This window comes from Neofelis nebulosa, chromosome 5, assembly GCF_028018385.1.
Source record: "Neofelis nebulosa isolate mNeoNeb1 chromosome 5, mNeoNeb1.pri, whole genome shotgun sequence".
Classification (NCBI taxonomy): domain Eukaryota; kingdom Metazoa; phylum Chordata; class Mammalia; order Carnivora; family Felidae; genus Neofelis; species Neofelis nebulosa.
Window position 1 is genome coordinate 77,472,199 of NC_080786.1, and position 24,123 is coordinate 77,496,321.

At 41.1% G+C, this 24,123-nt stretch overlaps 1 protein-coding gene across 4 annotated transcripts in view; it reads right to left on the bottom strand.

Annotated features, from left to right (window-relative positions):
- IGF2BP2 (insulin like growth factor 2 mRNA binding protein 2) overlaps positions 1-23,393 on the bottom strand; it is a 157,186-nt gene extending 133,793 nt beyond the window's left edge. For 3 of the 4 annotated variants that reach the window (XM_058730751.1, XM_058730752.1, XM_058730750.1), the window contains exons 1-2: positions 23,115-23,391; positions 21,471-21,531 (exon numbers count right to left, since the gene is read on the bottom strand). In XM_058730751.1, coding sequence (XP_058586734.1) covers positions 21,471-21,531; positions 23,115-23,292 — 239 coding nt within the window. In that variant the 5' untranslated portion in view covers positions 23,293-23,391. Of the gene's footprint in view, positions 1-21,470; positions 21,532-23,114 lie in introns of all 4 variants that reach the window. The other variant, XM_058730753.1, reaches the window with a different exon arrangement.
- Positions 23,394-24,123: the final 730 nt, after the last annotated feature.

The window sequence follows — 24,123 nt, forward strand, 5'->3', positions numbered from 1 at the left end:
CATTTTTCAAATAAAGCTCCCCAAGTAGTTACAATACGAATCCAGGATTCAGAACAATTGACCTATACCAGTGGCTCTTAAACTCAGTGTATCAGAATCACGTAAAGGCCTTGTTAAAACACAGATTATTGGACCCACCTAGGAATTTCTGATTCAGGAGGCCTGGGCTATGGTGGAAAATCTGCATTTCTACCAAGTTCCAGGTGATACTGATGGTCAAAAGACCACACAAAAGGACTGCCTTAAAGTTTCTCTAGCTGAACAATATTCTAAATTAATTTTATTCTAAATTAATTTGATGATTAATATATTAGACCACTCCTCCATACGGTGAGATCTAAGATTTTAGAAAGGCTTTCAACAGTGCAAGCCAAAGAAAGGATTTTCTGCTTAATCATCAGTTACCACAGATGACTTAGTTTATCAAAATGTACCATTCCCTAAGCATTTGAGTTACTAAAGTTAAACCAGGATAAAAATCGGACAATTCACTTCTACCATTAGCAAGCACCAGCTATGTGATGGCTGGGCACACACCGTGAGTAAATCATTATTTCCTAGAGCAGTGAGGAGACTATCAGACAGGCCTGCTGTGCACACAGATAACTACACTGTCAGGCTGGTGACGGCTGAGGAAATAGTGAGAACCTGAGAGGAACATTTCAGAAGGAGCTGGGGGATCTTTACACAGGAGAGGACCTTACACCTGTATCTTCAAGGGGATCGCCCAGTTGCCAGTTTTCCACTGCCCAAACAAATTTAACAATAGCAGTGCAGTGTACTTCCTGCCCCACGAGGGTGCACCTGGACTTTGTCCTTGGGCATTAGAGGTGTGATCAGGAACTACAGGCTAATTTTACTACCAGCCTGAAGGCAGATTCTATGGTTTATCTACCTTTGTACTTTTTACAACAATAATTGCCTAACACATAATGCCTCACACATAAGTGTGGATGAATACCTGGGAGTAAGTGATGAAAAAATGTAATCTGAAAGGGAAACCTAACGCACCCAGGGATGCATACAGGTGGGGTGGGGAAGGTGGGGGTAGGTTCAATTTCAGGTTGAGAGTCTTGCTCTCTTCCAAACTTAACACACCACAGACATCTGAGAAGTATTCTTGACTAACCAGAAATATGGTAACCCGTTAAGCTGGTACAGGGACAGTAAGGGCGAAAAGCAGCAGTTTCCTCGTGGTTTGCTTCTGTGAATTTGGAAAGAGTAAGACTCCTCCAAACCTAGCTCATTAATGTGGAGACTGAGGGCAGGCTTCTTCTGCATCCTATATACTGTGCCCTGCACTCTGGCTAAACACACAGTAGGTGCTCAAGTAATGCTCTTCTGAGTTGAAATAACTTGAATTCCTTACTGAGTCTCAAAAACATTTTTTAAATTATTGGGACATTATGTGACATTCACCTGAGGTATTGAGAGCTGGCAGGCAGTGAATTTCAAAACCAAATGCAACATCACCAACTAGATATGGAACTCTTACCCACCAGCCAGATTGAAGCACTATCAACAAAGCTTAGGTCTCTAAAGACCCCTGACAGAGAAAATAATCCAGAAGTAAAAGCTTTTCTCAAGATGAAAACACCCACAAACACTTTTTCGTTGCTAGAAGAACTGAAATGAATGTAGAAGTTAAACACCGGAAGTACCCTTTGGAGTGTTGATGTAGTAGGGGTTAGGAGACCACAGGCTCTATACCTCCCACTAGAACACAACTTCCAGGCAGCCTCTTCTACTTAACAGCTGGATATTGAAGGTTATCATCCTATCTCTAAAAATGTAGCTTGCTAGGCTCAATCTTAGAAGTTACCCACAGTATTTCCTTCAAAACTAAAATGTATTTAAATTTTACCTGTAAAGGTAGTACAGAATCAAATATCAAATGATCAAATATTAATACAGCCCCCAGGGGCACCTGGGCAGCTCAGTCGATTAGGCTCCATCCAACTCCTGATTTTGGCTCAGGTCATCATCTCACAGTTCAGTTCATGGGATCCAGCCAGCACCCCCTCCCCCTCACCCTCCCCACCGCCCCGTTCTGGCTCTGTGCTAAAACTGAGGAGCCTGCCTGGGATTCTCCACCCCCCTCCCTCCCTTCCTCCCTCTCTCGCTCTCTGCCCCTCCTCCAACTTGAATGTGTGTGTGCACACTCTCAAAATAAATTTAAAAAAAAATTAAAAAGAATAAAATAGCCCCCAAACTAAAGTTCTATTGGATACTTTAAACAGCCTCCAAATTAGGGGCGCCTGGGTGACTCAGTTAAGCGTCCGACTTTAGCTCAGGTCATGATCTCAATGTTTGTGGGTTCCAGCCCCACATCAGGCTCTGCACTGACAGCTCAGAGCCCGGAGCCTGCTTCAGATTCTGTGTCTCCCTCGCTCTCTGCCCCTCCCCGACTCACTCTGTCTCTCTCAAAAATGAATGTTAAAATTTTTTTTAATATTACAACAGCCCCCAAATTAAAGTTCTATTGGGTTATTAGATTCTTCTTGATGAATATTAACCAAATAAAAGTACTGAAAGAGGTATTTCCATTTTATTAAGGTGTAATTACTCTGATCAAAATTACCTTCATTTTCTGGCAATTAAGTGACACAGGACTGCCATGATTTGAATTGAACTCTCTTCTGAATGGATGGATTTTTTTAACCGCTTTTTGTCATGTGAAAATTACAAAGGCATCATCCTAAATTCTTCTAGGACAGGATAATACTCAGATATTAAATTATTTGCATCTCAAGGGCACTGGAAACCTACAAAAAACTGAGATTATATTATAACCCACTGAAGAGTGAAATGTCATGAATTCTAATTGTTATAGCACAAAACTGGAATCTACTCTATCTTTTTCTTAAAAAGAGGGGAAGGGTACTTATTCAACCAAAGAATCAATACAAACAAGATCATAAGAGGGAAATTTAAAGTACTCAAGAGTATAAGCTATTTAAACACATTTCAGAAGTATTTACATATAACTGATATGATGAATAGAAATCATTTTTTATATCCAATAAAAAGGTCTGATAGGACTGCTCTTTAGCAAAATTTTGTTACTCAGGTTGCAATACTTAATTGAAGATAATATAAATTTTTATTTTTATTTTTATTTATTTTTTTTTTTTAATTTTTTTTTCAACGTTTATTTTATTTTTTGGGACAGAGAGAGACAGAGCATGAACGGGGGAGGGACAGAGAGAGAGGGAGACACAGAATCGGAAACAGGCTCCAGGCTCTGAGCCATCAGCCCAGAGCCTGACGCGGGGCTCGAACTCACAGACCGTGAGATCGTGACCTGGCTGAAGTCGGACGCTTAACCGACTGCGCCACCCAGGCGCCCCTGAAGATAATATAAATTTTTAAAAAATCTGCCCATTCAGACATTTGATGAATTATCATTGATCTTCCCTAACCTGCATCAATGAAGCTTCAATGTATTTAATTCAAACCATAAACTCAGGTTGAGAATTGAACAGCATCAACCAAATTCAGAAAAATTGATACTTCTGTTTTCAGAGAGGACCCGATGCATCTGATGATGAAAAATGCCCAACAACATTCATTCTACATTATGTGGTCCCTAGGCTGTTAGACACAATAGTGAATGTCTGAGGGTCCGATAACAACTGAATTAGCCCAGAAGCACTTCTGAAAAACCAGGACATGTAAGTCTCCAAAAAAACACACAACCATACACAAGGGCCACTACACATACCCAGGGACATTCAGAGGAATGATGTCCTAACTGGAACTATATGGACAGCTCTTATGTTGAGGTGTTTTGCAGGTAGAGACACCCACATGGCTCTGTGAGGAGCCAGGCTCCATCACGTGACCAAGCAGGAAATATTCTCTTTTACCTGCAATTCTGCTTTTCTAAGACTTGGAAAACAAACCAACTGGAGAGGCAATTTGAGGAGGAATAACTTAGATTATATGAGATCCAAGCAGGTCATCTGAGGCACTTCAGCCCACTAGATGGCTTCTGACTGTTTCCCTCCTCCCTCTTCCCCAGGCTAGGATTATAACAAGAGGATAAGTCACTGAGGAAGAATAAGAAAAAATACACTTCTTTGGGCAAATATCTACTGGCATTTAAACATTACAGAAATAATAAAAAAGGTGTAGAGTTACATATCACATTGGTCCTCTGAGCTCCCAGAATTGTTCATGCTCACCTTTAAACTCCTAACTCTTGAAGATGACAAAAATCTGAAATAAATCTTAAACTTGGTCCTTCCACTGAAGCAGTTGGGGGGGGGGGGGTCTCTCCAAAATCTCTGGAGAAAAAAAATTTTTTAATGTAATCATTTGATTGTTTTGTGAAAAAAAAATACATCAAGATTTTAAACTAAGGAGGGGTCAAGAACCCACTCAGGGGCAATCCTCTCTCAAAAAGGATAACTCAGAATAAACTTTGTTTAACTAGAATATACAGTGTGTAAAAAATTCAGTATTTACCCCAAAGGTTTTTTTTTTTTTTTAACAACATAAAAAGTATCTATCTTTCCTAGAGAGCAGTAATTCCTAAAGGACCCTAACACTCCATAAACCTCAGTCTACACAAATTCAGAAGGAAAGAACCAAAATAACTCCTCACTCCACACTATCATGTTATCAGGACCTTTAGGAGAAAAGGTTAAATGGGTTATGGGAATACGCAATGCAAGTAAAGTAAGCACCAAGATTCAATGAAAATTTAAAGATGGGCCTATTAAAATACTATATTTGACTGAAGTCATAGGACATTCTACAGGCAATGTTGATAGGATTGCATGAGTTTAGCAAGACACTGCTACAGAGTGAACCCTTCAGCACGAACATGGATATGACTAACACCAAAAACACTATCAAATTTCCTCAAGAGATAAATGTATAATAAAGGTAGATACCAAAGATCTGAAGGCCTGATGTTCTGCATTTTTAGTGGGGGAGAGAATTGGCCTTGTCTGGTATCAAAGTGACCACTGCATTTTGTCTCAGAAAGATTTACTCAGATTTGGTGTGGTAAATAGCATATTTCTTAGAAAACCAATGATTTTAAAGAAGGGTAAATATATTTTCCTCTTGTAGACTATGGCTAACCACAGTATGGCACAATTTTGGAGAAATCAGACCTCACCCATTACAAAAATAGCAAAAAGGCTATTTTACTGCTGGCAGAAAAGTAGCTAACATCTTTATTGATACAAGAACAGGGTTTTCAACTTTTCAATTAAACATTTAAAAACTCAGCTCTTTCAGATGAATCTGAAAGGAAAAAATTAAGTTGCGTTTTATAAAAGAGAAAGTAACTTACTCTTTAGAGGAGAGAAAAGAAAGAGTCAAAAAGGCGGGGGCGGGGGGGGGGAACCCTTCGGGTTGAATGTTAAATATACGATCCCATCTAAGTAATGTGAACAGTCTGGGCCTCAGTTCCCTAATCTGCAAAATAAGGACAGTAGTGTCTTCCCCACCCTAGAAGGTGTTGAGAAAAATTAAATAAGAATTATAAAAGGATTCAGTAATCCACAATTGTTATTACTGGTGTTTTATAAGGAATTCATTTTATTCCAAAAGGGGCTGAGTATTAATAGAAGATTATTCTCCTCAGTATACGCCCCAGACTAAGCAAGTCTCTCTTTGATTTGTTGACTTTTCCTGATTGACTTAGTTAAATCCTAGATGCTCCCCCCAATGATTCCCACCTCTTGGTATTCTCTTTTTGAGTAACTCCTTCCCACTGAGCATGGGGTAGACTAGTGTCTCATGTCTGACAAACAAAATAAGGCAGAAGTGCTGATGTGCAACTCACTGATTAGGTAGTACAAGGCAGTGTGGGGTCAGCTCTCTTGGGTTACTCTTGCTGCCATGATGTGAGCAGACCTCAGGAGAGGCCCGTGTTGTGAAGAGCTGAAAGCTCTAGCCAACAGCCACAGAGAAACTGAGGCCTTTCAACAACCACATGAGCGGGCTTGATGGCAACCTCATGAAGGATGCTGAGCTAGAACGACCCAGCTAAACTGCTGCCATATTCCTGACCCTCAGAAAATGTGAGAGATAATAAATGTTTGCTGCTTTAAATTGCTAAGTTTTGGGGTAATCCGTATGCATCAATAGATTACTAATACAGAACAGCTGACAGTATCTTGTTTTGCAATTAACATTTAAGATCATTCATTTCCTTGGGTATGAATTATCTCAGCCATTGGTAAATTCTGCCATTTTTTGCACTTGTCTATTTTTTCCCACAACAACTTCAGATACTGTCTGCTTAACTTGATCATCTTTGAGTTACTACATAAAAACACAACTTAATTTGCTTGTATCTTCCTACTATCTTGAAATAAGAGGACTGCTATTTCTGTGTTTTGGTTTGTTTTTGTTTCTTAAAAAATATACATAGATTTTTCTTCTATTATTCCGGGCAGATTTTTTTTTTTTTTTAAGTAGGTTTCACACCCAACACGGGGCTTGAACTCACGACTCCAAGATCCAGACCCAAGCCGAGATCAACAGTCAGACACTTAACCGACTGAGCCACCAGGCACCCCTCCCAGCAGATTTTTAATGTAATTTGGGTTGGAGAAAGAAATACCTAGAGAGGAAGTTGTATTTTTGTGTAATCACATTGAGTCTAACAATACTAAGATTAACCCACCCTTACTTAATTTTTTTAAAAAGACTGATTTGCAAAACTTATTCTGGTTACACCAAATCTAAAGTTCTGCTTTCCAATACTCATTTTGCAGCCCTGTACAACTGTTCTTTGCAGCATACCTCATGTTTTGGTTTTTTCTTTAATTATTTTTTTAGTGTTTATTTATTTTTGAGACAGAGAGAGACAGAGCATGAACGGGGGAGGGTCAGAGAGAGAGGGAGACACAGAATCCGAAGCAGGCTCCAGGCTCCGAGCTGTCAGCACAGAGCCCGATGCGGGGCTCGAACTCACGGACCGTGAGATCATGACCTGAGCCAAAGTCAGACGCTCAACCAACTGAGCCACCCAGGCTCCCCACATACCTCATGTTTTAAAGGGCCTTTGTACGTAAAATGCCCATGAAGATTTCATTCCACTTAAGCCAAAGATTCAGTACAAAGACTGAAAAACCCATTCACAAGAGTAAAAACTTTGAACTGCTATTTCTCCCTGCCCTCAATTTGAAAATAAAAAGAAGAAATAAAAGCAAATTATTAATGATACATTATGGCTTTAATTTTTAAAACTTGAAAGATATTTAATGAGCAGCTCATTCCACTTTTCAAGGCATTCAAGCTGCAGCAGTGGAATTAAAAAATAAGACAAGAGCAAGATCTCATGGAACTTCAAAATGGTAAGGTTCAAAAGACCAGTCCAAAAAAGAGTTGGCTATTTTAATGGAACCGATGACCATTCGATCCTTTACAAATGAAGGAAGCCAAATGAAATCCTGAATTCCCAGACACCTACATGTCACTCTATTGTGCCTTACCATAGAGGAACTGAGAACTCACATTCTCCAAGACATATACTTACCTCACCATTATAGTGACTGCTAATGAGCTATTTCATTCATGTAAGTTTTAGAATAAAAAGACACATTTTTAAAATGCTAATCCAACTGTCCCAGCAGCTTTTTTGTTTTGTGGTGGTTTTGTCTGTTTTTTGGCTTTTTTTGGTAAGGTCCCTTAGGTAACTGGTAGTTTTCATTTACTTTGGCCTTAATGAGTATTTACTGCACCCCGGACCTAGAAGCAGCATCTATATGGCTTTCAATTTTGTCAACTTAAATACAAGAAAGTGCAAGAGTAACCAAAACATTTTTCAAAATATTTAAAAGCCCTACTTTTCACCACTGAATTTTCCTGCCAAGTACACTCTATGCTTTAAAACTACCTGCCTTATCCTAGATGTTCACTTGGAGGCAGAACTCAAGTTCTTACTTAAAAAAATGTTTGCCAGACATATGAGAATCATATTTTCTTAGAAAGTGGTTTAAAACATTACCTATAGTTGGCCCAGTGTTTAACTGGAGAGTGTATAATTGAAACTTATGTGGAAATATGTTCCTCCAATTATAGGAAAACAGGGACTAATTTTTTCTCATGAACAGGCATTATGAAATAGCATATACATTAAACTAAGATTGTCACATATTCAGCATACATACATTCTAAATTTACAAAAGGATTTCAGGGGTGCCTGAGTGGTTCAGTTGGTTGAGCGCCTGACTTCGGCTCAGGTCGTGATCTCACGGTTCGTGGGTTCGAGCCCTGTGACCTACTGACAGCTCGGAGCCTGAAGCCTGCTTCGGATTCTGTGTCTCCCTCTCTCTCTGCCCCTCCCCTGCTAGTGCTGTCTCTCTCTTTCTCTCAAAAATGAACATTAAAAAAAAAAAGGATTTCAGATTTTAATATAACAGAAACACAATAAATTATTACATAAAATTAAAAGTATAAGGTACTTTATTTTTTTATTTAAAAAAATTTTTTTAACGTTTATTTATTTTTGAGACAGAGAGAGACAGAGCATGAACGGGGGAGGGTGAGAGAGAGAGGGAGACACAGAATCTGAAACAGGCTCCAGGCTCTGAGCGGTCAGCACAGAGCCCGACGCGGGGCTCAAACTCACGGACCGCGAGATCATGACCTGAGCCAAAGTCAGACGCTTAACCGACTGAGCCACCCAGGCGCCCCAAAAGTATAAGGTACTTTATAATGGAAAAAAATTATTCCAGAAAACTAACTAGACTAAGGATGGTTGCTGCAAATGAGCTCCCAAAGAGCTATCATCATCATTAGATAAGACATACAAGTTTAACCAGTTTATGAAGAGAAGAACTTTTCCCTCTCACTCCCAGACAAGCCTTAAGGGTAGGAGATACTAAACATAATGGAGAGAGTCTTCAACAGTATTTTACAGAAGTTGCAGATTTTCATGGGCAGAGACTGCAAACCAGCAAGCCATGGGCCAGCTTCAACCCACAAGTTATCTTTTTGACCCTCACAGTATCTACAAAAATGTTTGAATTGTTGCCAATATTTAACATAAGAACTCTGACTTCCAGCTTCTTTTGAAAAACCAGGTTTGAGAACACTGGCCTTACATTTCCACATGGTAGTAGCTGGCTGAAGCCCACTGAAGAGATAGCCATCCTGTACTTCATAGAAACCCCTCCCCTCACTACCCCTTATATCACCTGCCAGTATTTGAGTGTGGATCCAGGTAAATATATGGTGGTTTCTTGTAACAGTCTTACAACAAAACTTGGATATATGATGTGACATCAGCAATCTTCGAAGACCAGTTTTCGGGAAGCTGGAACAATGGAGTACAGGGCAAAGAGCAGAGCTCAGAGGGGAAAGCCTCCATGTGCATGTCTGTCTGTCTGTCTCTCTCTCTCTCTCTCTCAGCATGAAAACCATCTAAGAGGCTCTTTAAATAACACAGAAAGCAAAGTCCAAGGACTTTAAGGACTGCCCCCAAGAGTCCTTGATCACAGGTTAAGAAATCACTGAGAGAATAATATATATTGTTTGAAGTAACATCCTGTTTTTGAACAAGACTCATGCATGCAGAACTGATACTGTGCAAGGATGTATTAGAGTATAATGGTTTATGTCCTTTCTGACTTCTTAGGAGTCCATTCACACCAGTCGAAAATATTTTGAAGATCACTGCTTCATACCTAGAACCACACCATATACCTTGCTTGATACCATATCAAGTAGGGATGCTCTGCTTGAAGAAGAGGCAGGTGGGCCAACCTGCTTGGACCTCCTGAAGCAAAAACTTGTTGTTGATGAGTGAGTGGGTCCCATGTTACTAGACCCATCACTCAACAAAGTCAGTTGACGCTAATGGCTCTGTTGAGAACCGGAGTGCAACCACTGGCCAAGGAGTTCCCTAGAAAGTTCCTGACGGGCAAACATTCTATGCTATTGATTGTAGAAAAATCCAAAGATTTAGTAGTCTGGCATGCAGTTGGCAAAACAAACATTTGTTACTAAAGCAAAAGTGACAGGCCATTCCACAGAAAGTAGATTCAGAAGTAGCAAAGGTAGGGTCTAAACTTTCCTCAAGAAAGAGCTTTGGATCTTCAGGAATGCCTGAACAAGGAATGGATTCAAGGCCCAAAATTATATACTATATGACAGATAACTTTCAAACTATTTCTCAAAGTGGCAAATCCATTTTCTGAACCCAATTCTAGACTGAACTCCAATATATAAAACAGCAATGAATGTAGCTGTGTTCTGATTGAAAGTAGTTAAGAAGCCAGGGTCTCCCAGGTACATTGTCCACTCCTTCCTTCCCATAAATTTGACATCTCCTCAGAATCCTAAGGCTTTGTGGAACATACTGTTAAAAGTACTGACATAAGGAATAAAAGCACTTTGGCTTGGAAATTTTTAAGGCTGTAGTGTTAACATCTTCACCATAATCATTACATTTGAACTAAAGCCACAAATTTTCAATATCAAAATTGTTGTTTTGAAATCATTATTGAAACAGACATGCACAGCAAACCATTAATACAAAAATCAATGAGCCAAAGAGCTAACTCTTCCCTGGCAAATCTCCTAAGATGTAAAAAGAATTATATTAGAACCAACCACCTGTTCCCAGTCTTTTAGAACCCTTAAAACAAAACGTTGGTTTCACTTACCTACTTCATAAAATTAAATCCCTACCTTCTTTATTTAAAATAATTGAGTAACCAACACTTCTGTCATCTCAAACTTTTTGTGAATAAAAAAACGAATGTAAGTTTTTAAAAATATTAAGGGGCAGGGGCGCCTGGGTGGCTCAGTCGGTTAAGCGGCTGACTTCGGCTCAGGTCATGATCTCGCGGTCCGTGAGTTCGAGCCCCGCGTCAGGCTCTGTGCTGACAGCTCAGAGCCTGGAGCCTGTTTCGGATTCTGTGTCTCCCTCTCTCTGACCCTCCCCTGTTCATGCTCTGTCTCTCTCTGTCTCAAAAATAAATAAACGTTAAAAAAATTTAAAAAAAATATTAAGGGCAAACAAATAAAAATAATATTCACCAACTAGTATTTCGGTTGAGGAGTATCTACTCCTTCAGAGGGAGACTAAATCCTACGTTTCTGAGCTTAAAACTTGGTTTCTAAAGTTCCTTGATTTTAATCATCTTTAGCAGCAGCACAACTCAAAGTTTTCAAAAGCTTATTTTAAAAATTCAGTGTCCTTTATTCAAAGACATTACTATTAGTATGAAGAGAAAGGAGGAAAGAGTACAGCTAGATCTAGGAGAAGGGCCAGATTATTTATGCATCCACAAATTTTTTTTCTATCCTTCAACAGTATTCAAAAAATAAAAAACAACAAAAAAGGTTTCCCTTTATTTTTTTAATGTTTATTTATTTGAGAGAGAGAGAGAGAGAGAGAGAGAGAGAGAGAGAGAGAGAGAGATACACACAGTGTGAGCGGGGAAGGGGCAGAGAGGGAGACACAGAATCCAAAGCAGGCTCCAGGCTCTGAGCTGTTAGTGCAGAGCTCGATGCGGGGTTCAAACCCACAAACCACGAGATCACAATCTGAGCCGAAGTTGGACGCCCAGCCAATTGAGCCACCCAGTCACCCCAAGATGTTTTCCCTTTACAAAGAATAAATACAATCGCACTTTAGTGGGGTGGGAAAGTAGCCCAAACTTTCAACACTGGGAAATTCCTTCCCAAACTTTCAACTCCTCACAAAAAGCCAACATTTGACCCCCACTACCACTGAGGAATGTGTGTGTGGGGTGTGTGTGGGGGGTGTGTGTGGGGTGTGTGTGTGGTGTGTGTGTGGGTGGGGTGTGTGTGTGTGTGTGTGTGTGCGCCTGTCTGTCTGTCTGCCTGCCTGCTGCACTTTCCGGGTAAGCATATGCCACAGAACCCATACATTCCAACACACTGAGCAAGCGCACACATGCCTTCCTGGCTTCCCCAAACCCAGCCACCTAGGGGGCACTCAGCTGGAGGCAGGCCTACAAACCAAGCACCTTCCAGCCCTGCCCAGCCATCCTCACAGAAATGCAAAGAGGAAGGAGAATGAGAGAGAGAGAGGAAGTGGCCAGTACAGGGCCTCATAGAAAGAAATGCAAAACCTTTTGTGGGGCAAGCCAGCCACATACTCCTAGAGTTTTTAAATGTCAAAGAAAAGAACAAATTGCGTGAGATTTCCAGTCCTGCTGTCACCGCTGGAATCACTTACTGTCTTGTACACACTATCAGTGAGTACCAGTCTTTCCCCATGCTCTGGAATTAGAGAATGAACAAGCTACATGACACTGTCCACTCGGTCACCTGTGTTCCTATGGCTGCCTATCTCCTGTCCTCCTTCCTTTCCTCCCTCCTCCTTTCTTTCTTTCTAACTGAAGAGGTTAAAGTGCATTTTTTTTCAGTGTTAAACTGTCTAATCTTCTATCTCCTACTCTCTCAAAGATGCACATTTTACTCCAAAATCTTATCCACACAATGACAAGGAAAACATTCATTTCTCAAATATGCATTGTTAAAATCACAAAGATCAGGAGGGACTCAAGTAAAAGGTCTCCATATAACACAGTTAGTTACAGCCTGTCCTCACATGAGCTTTTTCAAAGTATCTTCTATTTTGTGAATTGGCTTGAGGTTAACCTGTCCACAGAATCCCCGTTCAATTACTTTTTTTTTTTTTTTTTTTTGGTGTGCTTTTTGAAGGCAAAGAAAGAGTAAAGAGAAGAGGTAGCAAGTTAATAGAAAGGTCTTCTCTGATAACATTTTAAGCTCTATTAGAGGTTCTTGACTGAGAAAAGTCATTATTTTTATTTTTAATTATAATTAAGTTCATAAAGTTATGTTATCAAAAAAATAACATCTATATCTAGATGCACAACTCTTGCATATCTATTTCATTGACAGTATGATTGTAACTTCCACCTTGTTTACCTAAAACAAAGTCACCAATGTACTGTATAGTAGGTTTCAGTATTGTATCAAAAAGAACATATAGATCTTCCTACTCCTTGTGCTTTCACTGTTTTCATGTGTCAAAAAGGTTTAAAATTTTCTAATGTTAATAAGATGAATCATCTTATGAAAAGCAATTTGTGAGAATCCCCCATTTTCCTTCTCTAAGCCATTTTTATGTACAGATAAAAATGAAAGCATGCCAAACTTTGTGCAATATTCTAGGTCCTAGACAAAAAAGGCTGTATTTTTCAGGATTTAAGAAAATATACTTGAGCCAAAGGCATGAATACAGACCTCTCCCCACAATGCATACACATTATGTCTTGGTTTTTTTTACACTTCATTTTCAGCCACAATGATTTTTTAAAACATCTATCTTTTATAATTACTAATGCCCCTACAGTAAGACTACTTCAGAAAGTGCCCTCCAATTATGACTAACACTTTCAGTTGTTTCTCAATTATATTAAATTAAATATATAGTGGACTTCAGCCTCTTATCTTCCTCAGCATATCTGTTGTATACATGTAGATTTTTTTGTTCTGCATTGGGAAAAATATACAAAGTTACCCTGTGACCTATGCAAACATTATCACAGCTCCTGCTGGAGGAGTAGTGCTGTTACTACGTTCCAATTAGGAGGCAGGAAAGGTAATAGGACCACTGCTTCTTTGAAGCAAGCAGGTTTTGTCAGGTGAAAGGAGGGGCTGCTTTTGAGTCAGAAGCTTCACAGCCCTATCTGTAAAAGGGATGAGGTACAGATCTTCCCCGGCTGTGGTGAGGATAAAATAAGATACACAGAAGGCCTGGTGTAGCACCTAAGACAAGAGCTGCTTTTTATTTTATTTTATTGTTTTTCAGTATATGAAATTTATTGTCAGATTGGTTTCCATACAACACCTAGTGCTCATCCCAAAAGGTGCCCTCCTCAATACACATCACCCACCCTTTGAGCTGCTTTTTAACTACTAGTTACCTTCCTTCGCCCATTTTCCAAGTCAGAACTGCACAGAACATGCAACACCCTACACCAGACTATACTAACTTAAAGAAATGGGGGGGGGGGGGGGGGTTTGAAAATAATCTTTTCACCTATTGTTTTCTTGATCATGCCTTCCTCCCTCCACCACCATATAAATATGATAGCACACAACAGTTAAAGGAAACAAGAGGATAAATACAGGAAAAGTTTACAATTAAGGGGAAATGGACTGTACCTAACATGCTTATTTAGTATACGTTTTTGAGTGATTATGTCATTAATGAGGAACTCTGAAAACCTCATGGATGCTGTCCTACTAATACTCATTCCATCCCCACGGAGAAGCCAAAGGCCAGATTCTGTACAGAAACTGAAGCAGAGAAACACCAAATCTAGGGAAAGATTTGACAGTTACCAGGAAAACAAACCAGAACACAGTCCTGACCTCCAGCAATGGGTTGGTTAAAACCTGGGAAGAACCCACCCAAGCAATTCCCTGAGCTAGACTTTCCTTTTCCACATGGCTTCTAGTCTTAACCAGGGCTACAGCTCACTGCCTAATGCGTGCGGCTCAAGATGTCGAGAGATACATCTTCCCTGGCAGTGTTCTATTTCTTAACACAAGGAATGCAGCCACTGAAAAAAGCAATGTAACAACAACAGTAAAATCCAACCCCATTTCTGTCTATGGGCAAACATGGTGATAAAAGGAGGTAATGCTGCTGTTAATGTTTAAATTGACTGTTCTAATTATTTTTTTCCTAAAAAAAATAACAAAGTACAGATCATTCAGAATGATGTAAGAGTAAGATTGTTGCAAAGGGTCATTCACAAACAAATCTATTTTCAGTTATTTCCATTACTCTTGAATGGCACCTTTTGAACCATACAACACTTAGATTGACTTTTTTAATTTAAACAAGTGAAGAAAAAAAAAGTCTCAGCACTGTGGACTGAGGATCAGAAGACTAGGATCTAGCCCTAGCTTTACTATTTAATGGGTATGTGTCCTCAGGCAAATTATTAAATTTCTCTGAAACTAAGTTTCCTCATCTGAAAAAGGGGATGATATTAATTGTCCCATCTTCTTCCCATAATTATTTGGAATAAATGAAATAATGTGAAGAGGCTGGGACATCATCAGTATTATATGAATATAAGATGCAGGCCCATAAAAAATATGTGTATCTCTCTGAGATAACAATAGCATTATTCACATATCAACACATGGAATCATGAAACCACCTTTCTGAGCACATTTAAAACAAAAATTAAAAATCGAAGCTTCCCCCTAAGGCACACATTAATTATATGATAATGAGAAAAACTGAAAATACCATTCTCACTGCAATGGTCCCATGCATATTTTCCTGGTCATTAGGTAACAACATTTCTTATGATATAGGTAAATATCAGAAAGTCTAAAATATGCATCAGAACTCTTTTCATTTATTGGACTTATTAAAACACCTCTTTTATGAAATGTTCTTGAGAGTAAACAATTCTAACTAATGTTCACATCTTCAGAATAAAGTATAGAACAGATAAATAGCAAGGAAATCCAGGAATAAATGAACAAAATGTATCTCAAAAATGCAAGCTTATTATGCAGTGAGAAATAGAGGCTTGGGAAGGAGACATGTATCTATTAAATGATGGGTTAGCTGGGTTAGCTTTTAGATTTGACTGCCTGCTATGAGTGCAAAAGCATCCATTTTCTCTGGTCTACTTAATCTTTACCTCCATATGCCACCAAACTTTACACCAAATTAAAGAAATAATTACTATATTCTCCCTCATCTTTAGAAGCCAAAGCACAACAGAATCTGAATTTTTCTATAAAAGAAAATAATTTTTCTTCACTATTTTATGGAAAGACCAAAGTACATGATCAAAACAGGAAAAGAAAAACCTTAAAAATAATGCTTTGAGCACTCTGCAATTTTGCTGCCCAAAATAGAACCCATAGAGTCCATGCCACCAAATGAAAATTATAACTTTGTAAGCATGAAGTTAAATTATAAAGTAAAAGATTTTTAAAAATATTTTAATGATGATAACTGGGAGGAAGCACTGTTATCTTTACTAGTAGGTGTTTGTTGTTTATTTGCCACTATGTTTTTCTTCAGTGATAGTGTTTTGAATGACTACCCAAAGTAATTGGACTTGAATTTCAGTGTAAAAAGGATAAACTTTGACTAATAAACTATTTGGGCATGTTTTGTTCAACAGAACTATCCCATCCTTCAAATTAAGAAGTCAATCATAACTTTTGAGACATGATGCTTTTGACTAAAAGATTTAGGAAACTGGTTTAAAAAACCGGCTCAGCCAAGTCACACTACTCTGTTCTTCAACGCAGAAAAGAACAATGAAGACACGTTGGTGGCATCTAAGTGGAATTTTTAAAAATATATTTTGAAACTTATAGTTCAACTTTTTTAAGTCTCCAAAGAAACCAGTCTAATACTATGCTTCTAATGAAATTGATTCCGTCAGAGTACTTGTTATGTAAAATAATCTACTGTCTTCCACAGTATAGAATTCCTAAGTGAAAATGCATATTCAAATCTTTAATTTTCTAGCATTTATAAAGATGGCTTATAGATCATCAGAGCCTTCACAGAGTCACTGAGCGAACTAACTCTACTAGTGAGAAGGGATATCCAAGCAAAAGAAAGGAAGAATAGATTGTGCATTGGATGGTCCTCCCAGCAGCAAGCTCACTGAAGAAGCCACACAGGTACCTGAGCCCTGGCTTCCACAAGGTTAAGCACCTATAAGAGTCATGCATCACTCAAAGCAAATACTGATTCCCTTTGTCACAAAGTTCAAACACCTAGCAATTTTCATTTGCCCTGTCAAGACTGAAATTCAGAGCAATCGTTGCTCAGTTAAAGATTTCCTTCTCTTCCCTCCTGATACCATCTGTCTGAAACTACTGTCCCCCACAAAGCACACACGCACACAGACACCCATGTGCACACACCCCACTGAATCACAGAGATGACACACTTAGCTCAAATAATATCCTCTCACAACTGACCAATTGCTCATCTACTTTTGAGAATTCCATTAGAAGACTTGGAAGAGTGATTCAGCGATAGACAGCAAATATTTAGAAAGCTGAGAAGTATCAAATATGTGTAAATAGTTCCTGTACAAATCTTGAGTTTCATAGTTTTGACTTTTAATAACTGTGCCCAAGTTCCTATCCTTTTATGCACATTTCAACATCATTTACATACCCCCCCACTTGAAAAACTGGATCAACCTCCATAAAATAAAAACATTTACTCAAAATAGTGAAATGTTGATTTTGATATGCAATTAGTTCCAAACTGCCTAATGTCCTTTATAAAAACTCTTCTTAAAGAAAATACATTATATCATTACGTATAAAAGGTGCTACACAAATATTACTAATCTTCTCTCATCTTTATGTAATCTCAGCTTAAAATAATAAAAAATAAAACTTTGAGACCATCCCTTACTGGTCATCTTATACCCAGCCATAATTACAAGGAAATATTATTTTAAAAAACACAATTTGACAAATGCATCACATATCACCAAATCACCTTTTAGAATTAATGTTTATGTAGCCATTTAAAACTTTCATAAATTGCTACAATACAAATTTAAAATGGAGATGAATTTGACAAATTGGAAAATCAAGCAGTACATAAAAACTATTTTGATTTGTAGATTTCAGTGTCTTTTAATATTTAACTAAATAAGGTAAAAACATCAAATGACCAGTTTTTTAATATTTGTAAGCTTGAATTTTAAACCTACACTACCACCTGAATTATCAACTGTTTTTTTTATTGCTTCTATTTTAATTCTAATACTTATCTCTTAAAGGTTACAAAAATGTGTAATTGTTTATGGCATAGCCTAGAACCATATGAAAAATTAGCCTTTTTTAAAATGGGAAATGTAATGTCCAACTCAAAGCCAGATTAAAGTTATCTTACAGTTTGACATGTATCTTATATTAATATACATTATATCCACACATGGAATCTATTTAATTAAATTCAGGCATCAATTTTTAATTCAACAAATTCTTTAAATAGAAGCCTACCATATAATTTTAACATTAAAAAATCTTTTCAAAATTAAAAATTGATGCAGCAAAAGCCTTTGTTGCAGGAAGGGCTTGAGGTTGGATGGGTTTTTTTTGTTTTTGTTTTTGTTTTTTTTTTCTTTTTGGTATTTAATTCAACTATACACAATGTAGTACATACAAGCAAAATACAATTGAGATACTGTTTTCTTTAACATTCCTATAGGAGACTGAATTCATTTGCATTGGAGACAACACAATTACTGATTTTTAACTCATGAAAGACAAATTCATAGCTTTTTCCTACACTATCTCATAGTATTCACACCATCTCAGTGAAAGCATGTCTACACCACTTGGTTACTTCCTAGCAGTGGGCAGAAATCACATTTTTGAAAGTTTTGTTTCTCACAGAATCATTCAACTTTAGTTACAAAGCACATTCAGGTTAGCGTATGTTCTAGCTCCAAACAATATATGTGATGTGGGTGCACGTGTGTGTGTGTGTGTGTATGCGTGTGCAAGTGTGTAGGTACATATACAGATATGTATATATTTTTTCCCAACTAAAAAGTCAACATGAAAAATGAAATTTCTGTCAAGGCATTTTCCACAACTTTTAACAGATTTTTAAACCAATTTCCAGTTTCTTCCTCTTTAAGCAATCTTTGATTCATATACACTACCAAGAAATATGAATAGAGAAAAAAGATCCAAAGATTTTTATTCAGCAGAGCCTGAAACCAACTTAGAAAGTAAAAAATAGGTGGTGTGTCTATGATTTACATTACAATAATTTGCATCTAATAAGAATGAAACACATGTGCCAAAAAGAAAAAAAAAAACAAGAGTTTTCTACTTCTGATGACCCTGAGAATATAATGGTTATATAGTCTGTCTACTATAATAGCACATATAAAATGATGCTAGAATGACATTTAACAAAAGACCCAATTGGTAAGCAAATGGCATGCCAATAATTTCATAACTTAAGATAAAAACATCTCCTCCCAAATTATCATTAGCTTTAAAAAGTCTATTTGGAATGTAAATATTAAAACTCATTCCTGAGAGCAGAAAGAAATCAGAACAATATAAAGAAAATGAGCACTCAGTTGCTGAATGATTTTTAAGTAAGCAAGCAATGAGGATGAATTGTTTTCTTCACATTTTCACTTCAACTAACACAAAAACCACATATAGAACTGACTTAACGCTGACAAATTTGCTTCTAACTTGTTAAATTTCATGGAAATGCAACAAAGGAACACCAAAATAGTCACCATATAACATAAAAGCTTTGGTTTCAAATGTCACAGTACCCTGCTTTTTTGAAAGCCAGCACCGTGGTAGTGCCCTGTACATGAGAACATACAGCTGCTTCATCCCAGGGGTCTGAGCTCAGTACACAACACCAGTCATTAGACATCTCTCCCTTAGCCTGCAGAACAAGTAACTAATTCCTGCATTTTAAACCAATAAAGTAAAGGGGGAAAAAAAAAGAGTAAAGCCATCCAATCAGAAATGATGCAACCCTCTAAAACAGCAGCTTATGCATACATTTGGTATGTCAGACGTCCTCAGTGTAGTGAATCATACACAGCGCATTTTAATCTACCTCCTAGGTATTTTATATTGCCCACATGTTCAAAGAAATCTTGTACTAATAAGGCTGTTTAAGTCCTAGTTTGTTCTTTATTTAACTAATACTAAAAATTGGGGACATGCTTTTAATTCTGAACTCTTACATAAACACAACAAAATTAGTTAAATGACACTCTGGCTAACAGCAAATAACTCCTGCATTTTGAAAGAAAAAGTTTAGAAGAAGTATACTTGTGAGAAGTCTTAGGAGATGTTAGTAACTTTAAATTAGTATTTTACTTACATTGCAACATGAGATAATGCACTTCATAACATGAAATGAGACACCAACTCACCAAAGTTAAAATTCTAGTGATTTTTTTTATTAATTATAACCCAAAAAAGGACTCAGAACAGCTATACAGCCAATAGAATTAGGCATTTATAGAATAATAGCCCTTCAAATATTTTAGGTGGTTCTTTCAAACCTTGTTCAATATTTTCATCAAATTTTCAAGTGTTGTAAAAGATGAGTGATTTAAATTTCTTAATAAATACTTAATACATCAGAAAGCTTCAACTTGGATTTCTCAGGTAAAAAAAAAGTACACACACACATATATATATAGAAGTATACAAATTTAGAATAGTTAACTGAAAAACCAATCAGCTACACATTACATCTGTTCCTATAGAGAAAAACTAGCTTTATATTTCATTTGAAACCGCAAATCATAACTTTTGACTTTTTTTAAAGGCATAAGCTTTCTGATACGCCACAATCATTTGCAAAGAAGATATTCTGTTGCTTAGTTAAAATAAAAGTATCTGAAAATGAGCCCACAATTCTTTAAAACCTCTTCAACAAAACATCTAAGTATTTTTAAAATTATTATGGTTTGTTTTAGAATCTATTCAATCCTGGCAAAAATCAAGTAAGTGGTTGCACTATTGAGTATCAGAAAATGTAAAGGTGGCAAATCAAAGACTTAAGAGTTTTCAATCCAGCTACTTAATGACTAATGGTGAAGAAATGTATGTGAACGGGATATAAACTAAGTTACAACACATGGGAGAAGAAAAAAAAAATCTAGAATGAGTAATAAAGGGGCCCAATTTAAAGTCCACAATAAGCTTTAAACAAAGATGTTCTCCCTCATTCTCTCCTCACAGAGATATTTCTCTTGCAGGCAAATCACTGTGGAGAAATCCAACTTCCACAAAATTCTTTACTCCTTCATTAACAACAGTGCCCTTAAATGTAGCTACAGAACTCCTAGAGATACTTGTTTAGCTTCAAACATATCTCAAAAGCAACAACAACAACAACAACAACAACAAAACGCTCAGAAGCAATATTCAGTAGTCTCAGGGACTAAAAAAGTCTGGCTTTTTAACTGCCACCCATTCCAAACAACCCACTTCTTTACAGTGCTATGCAAAATACTGACCTCTTACTGAATTATTTTATTATTCAACATTAAGCTATCTAAAAAAGAAAACTAATTAATCGCGAAGTTTAGTTAAGCAATTTAGTTGACAAAGTAAATATTTACTCTCAACATCTCACAGGAAGTCTTGACAAGCATTTGTAGCCACTGTGCTGGGGGTAGGGGTGGGAGTGAGGGGTGGGAGGCAAGTTTTGATAAACAAGTTTAACGGTCCCAGCGAATTTCACACAGCTAGAGTTCGCCACCCCCCACCCCCCAATAAGGCACCAGATATTTTCCAAGTACAGTAAACACCTTATATAATGAAAGTAAAAAATCTAACTTTCTAAACTGCGTTATCTCCACCAACAAAACAAAAGCAGTTTTTTAACTATAAAAGCACATTTTAAAAAAACTGAGTGTACTGTGGTATTTATACGTTAAGCCCTATCACAAAATAACTAAGCAAAATATATTTACCTGAGCTTTTTAGAGACTGAGTAATCAACTTCCATGATTTTCCCATGCAATTCCACTTTACCTTTAAAACAGAAATTAAAGCACTCAGAACCTTCCTTAGATCAAACCGGCGGGGGTCTAGGAGGGGCACGCACAGAACTCCACGCTCGGGCTCCGCCTTCGGGCGCCCTCAAGGGGTCTCCTACCGGGCTCGAGCTGGGCAAACTTGGTTGCCAGTGGGAAGCAAGGTGGGCGCCCCGTGTCTCGGGACGAGGTGGGAAGGGCGCGAGCCCGGATCCGACCCCAGGTATAGCTGTGGGTGGCATTACCGGAAAAACAAATTTAATAAAGAGCGGCGCCAATTTGAAAGGATGAGCTCATTTGAAACTCAAGCTGCAGGGCTGGCGCGGCCCCGCTCCTCTCCCGGCCCCCACCTCTCCATTCCGCTAACCCGGGCCCCGAGGGCTCCGCTGCGCTCCCCTCCCTGACTTCTCCACCCGGTGGCCCGGAGAAGACGCACCGAAGCCCCCCACCCACCTCCCCCCACCCCGGGGCCGCAGCTGCGAGAGCCCAGTCCCGGCCGGCTCCAGGGTGTCACCTTGGCCTCGCCGCCGCCCCGCCCCCACCCCGCGCACCCGTGGGGAAGGGTCTTCCGCCGGACCGGGGCTCGGGGGGCACAGGCTCCCGGCCTTGGGGCGAGCGCGGCTCCGAGCGGTGCGTGTGCGAGAGGGAGAGTTGGTGAGTGCGCGCGCGCGCGAGTGTGTGTGTGTCGCTCTCCGTCTCCCGTCTGGGCTCCAGCGCTCTCGCGGGCCCCCCGGTCGCCTCTTTCCCGGTTCTCAGCCCGGGCCCCCACCGAGTTGAGACAGGGCACCTCGTAAAAAGGTGCTTCTGGCCGAGCGGGAGGCGGGGGGACAGGCGGCGGAAAGCCCCCAGCCCCGAGTTCTTCTCAATAAAATCGGACAAAAAATTCAGAGAAAAATAGGAGCGCTTGAGAGACGAGCGAGAGGGGACTAAGGTTCGGGAGAGGACCGAGAGAGATGTGCCGTCGTGCAGGGATTGGGGTTGGGGGAGTCCCGAAACCTTGGAGGGGATCATCAGGGTGGCGCCGAGGGGGTGCCGAAAGTGGGGGACCGCGAGGCGAGGTGGGGAGGGGGCTCCAAAGGAGAGTGCGGCTCAGGGGACGCCAGAGGGCGAGAGGTCCCGGGCACGAGGCAAGGATAGGGGTAAGGTCCGGTCAAGAGAGAAAGAGATGCAGGATTGGAAGGGGGTCCCTGACAAAGGGGGTGACGCGAAGGTCAGGGAAGAGAGGGAACGGGGGTTCTCTGAGGATGGGGGTGGGGAAACTCTGGAGAGCAGCCCGGGAGCATAGGGAAGGAGGGGTGCCCCCAGAGAGCGAGCGAGCCCCAGGCACCCTCGGAGCGGCACGGGGGTCGCCCCAGGGCTGCGGCTGGGAGGGCAAGGGGGGAATCCGGAGCGGTGGGGGGAGGGGAGCGGGCCGTCCCGGGAGCGGGCCGGCGGCGAGAGTTGAGGGTCTGGTGCGTGGAAGTGAGTGTGCGGGCGCGGGAGCCCCCGCCGGGCGCCGCCCGCCGGGCTCGGCCTCCCTCCGGGCGCCGTCCCGGCCTGAGCTGGGCGAGGCGGGGGGAGGGGGCAGCGGCGACTGCTCACCCGAGAGGGTCTCGATGGCGCGGATGGCCCAGTTCTGGTCGGGGTAGTCCACGAAGGCGTAGCCGGACTTGAGCAGGACCTGTCCCGCCAGGGGCAGCTTCCTGTCCCCGAAGAGCTGCCGGAGGTCGTCGGCGGTGACGGCGGGGCTCAGGTTCCCGATGTAAAGCTTGTTCATCATCCGTCTCTTCCCCGAGAGCCCGCGGCTCCCCCGGCCCGGTACCCGGCGCTCCTCGCCTCCTCCGCTGCCCTCGTCTCTCCTCCTCCTCCTCCGCCCCCCCTCCCCGCCCTCCGCCCGCCCGCCACCCACCCCCACCCTCAGCCTGGCTCCCCCCACCGCGGCCGGCCCGGCCCGCCCGGGGGCAGAGGCGGAGGCGGGGACTCGGCGCGGCTGCCTCCTCGGGGCAGAGTCCCGGGCCGGGCGGCGGCGCGCGGACAAAGCGCTCTCTCTGCCTCCCTCTCTCTCCCTCTCAAGGCGGTGGCGGGAGGAGGAGCAGCGGCGGGCGGCGGCAGCGCACCCCGCGTGTGTCTGTGTGAGAGTTTGTACGGGCGTGTGCGCAGCCGAGAGTGAGCGAGCGAGCGCCCCCTCCCCGCCCCGCGCAGCCGAGCCCCTCGCCCCCCGCGCTGCTACCCTGGCTTCTGCCGCCCGCCGGGCGGGCGGAAGCGGGTCGCGGCCCGGGGCTGGGGCTCCCGGGCGCCAGAAGCCCGGGCGGGCGCGGCGCGGAGGCCAGGCGTGCGGCGGGGCGGGGAAGGCGCGCCCCGGCCGCGGGTGGGAGTGCACGAGGGGGCGCGGGGGAGCGGCCGCCCGCTGCAGGCGTGGGAGGGAGAGGGGCCGTGAGAGAGCGTGGAGAGGGGTGTGCGCAAGGTGGACCGGATGTGAGAGTGCGGCTGCCAGGGCCCGCGGGAAGGTGTGTCTCGGAGGTGAGAGGCGAGGGCAGGCTGGGAGACAACAACTTTCGCGGCGAGTTGGCCGCGTCTGGCGCCCTGCGCGGTCCCGGGCGGAGCGCTCGCT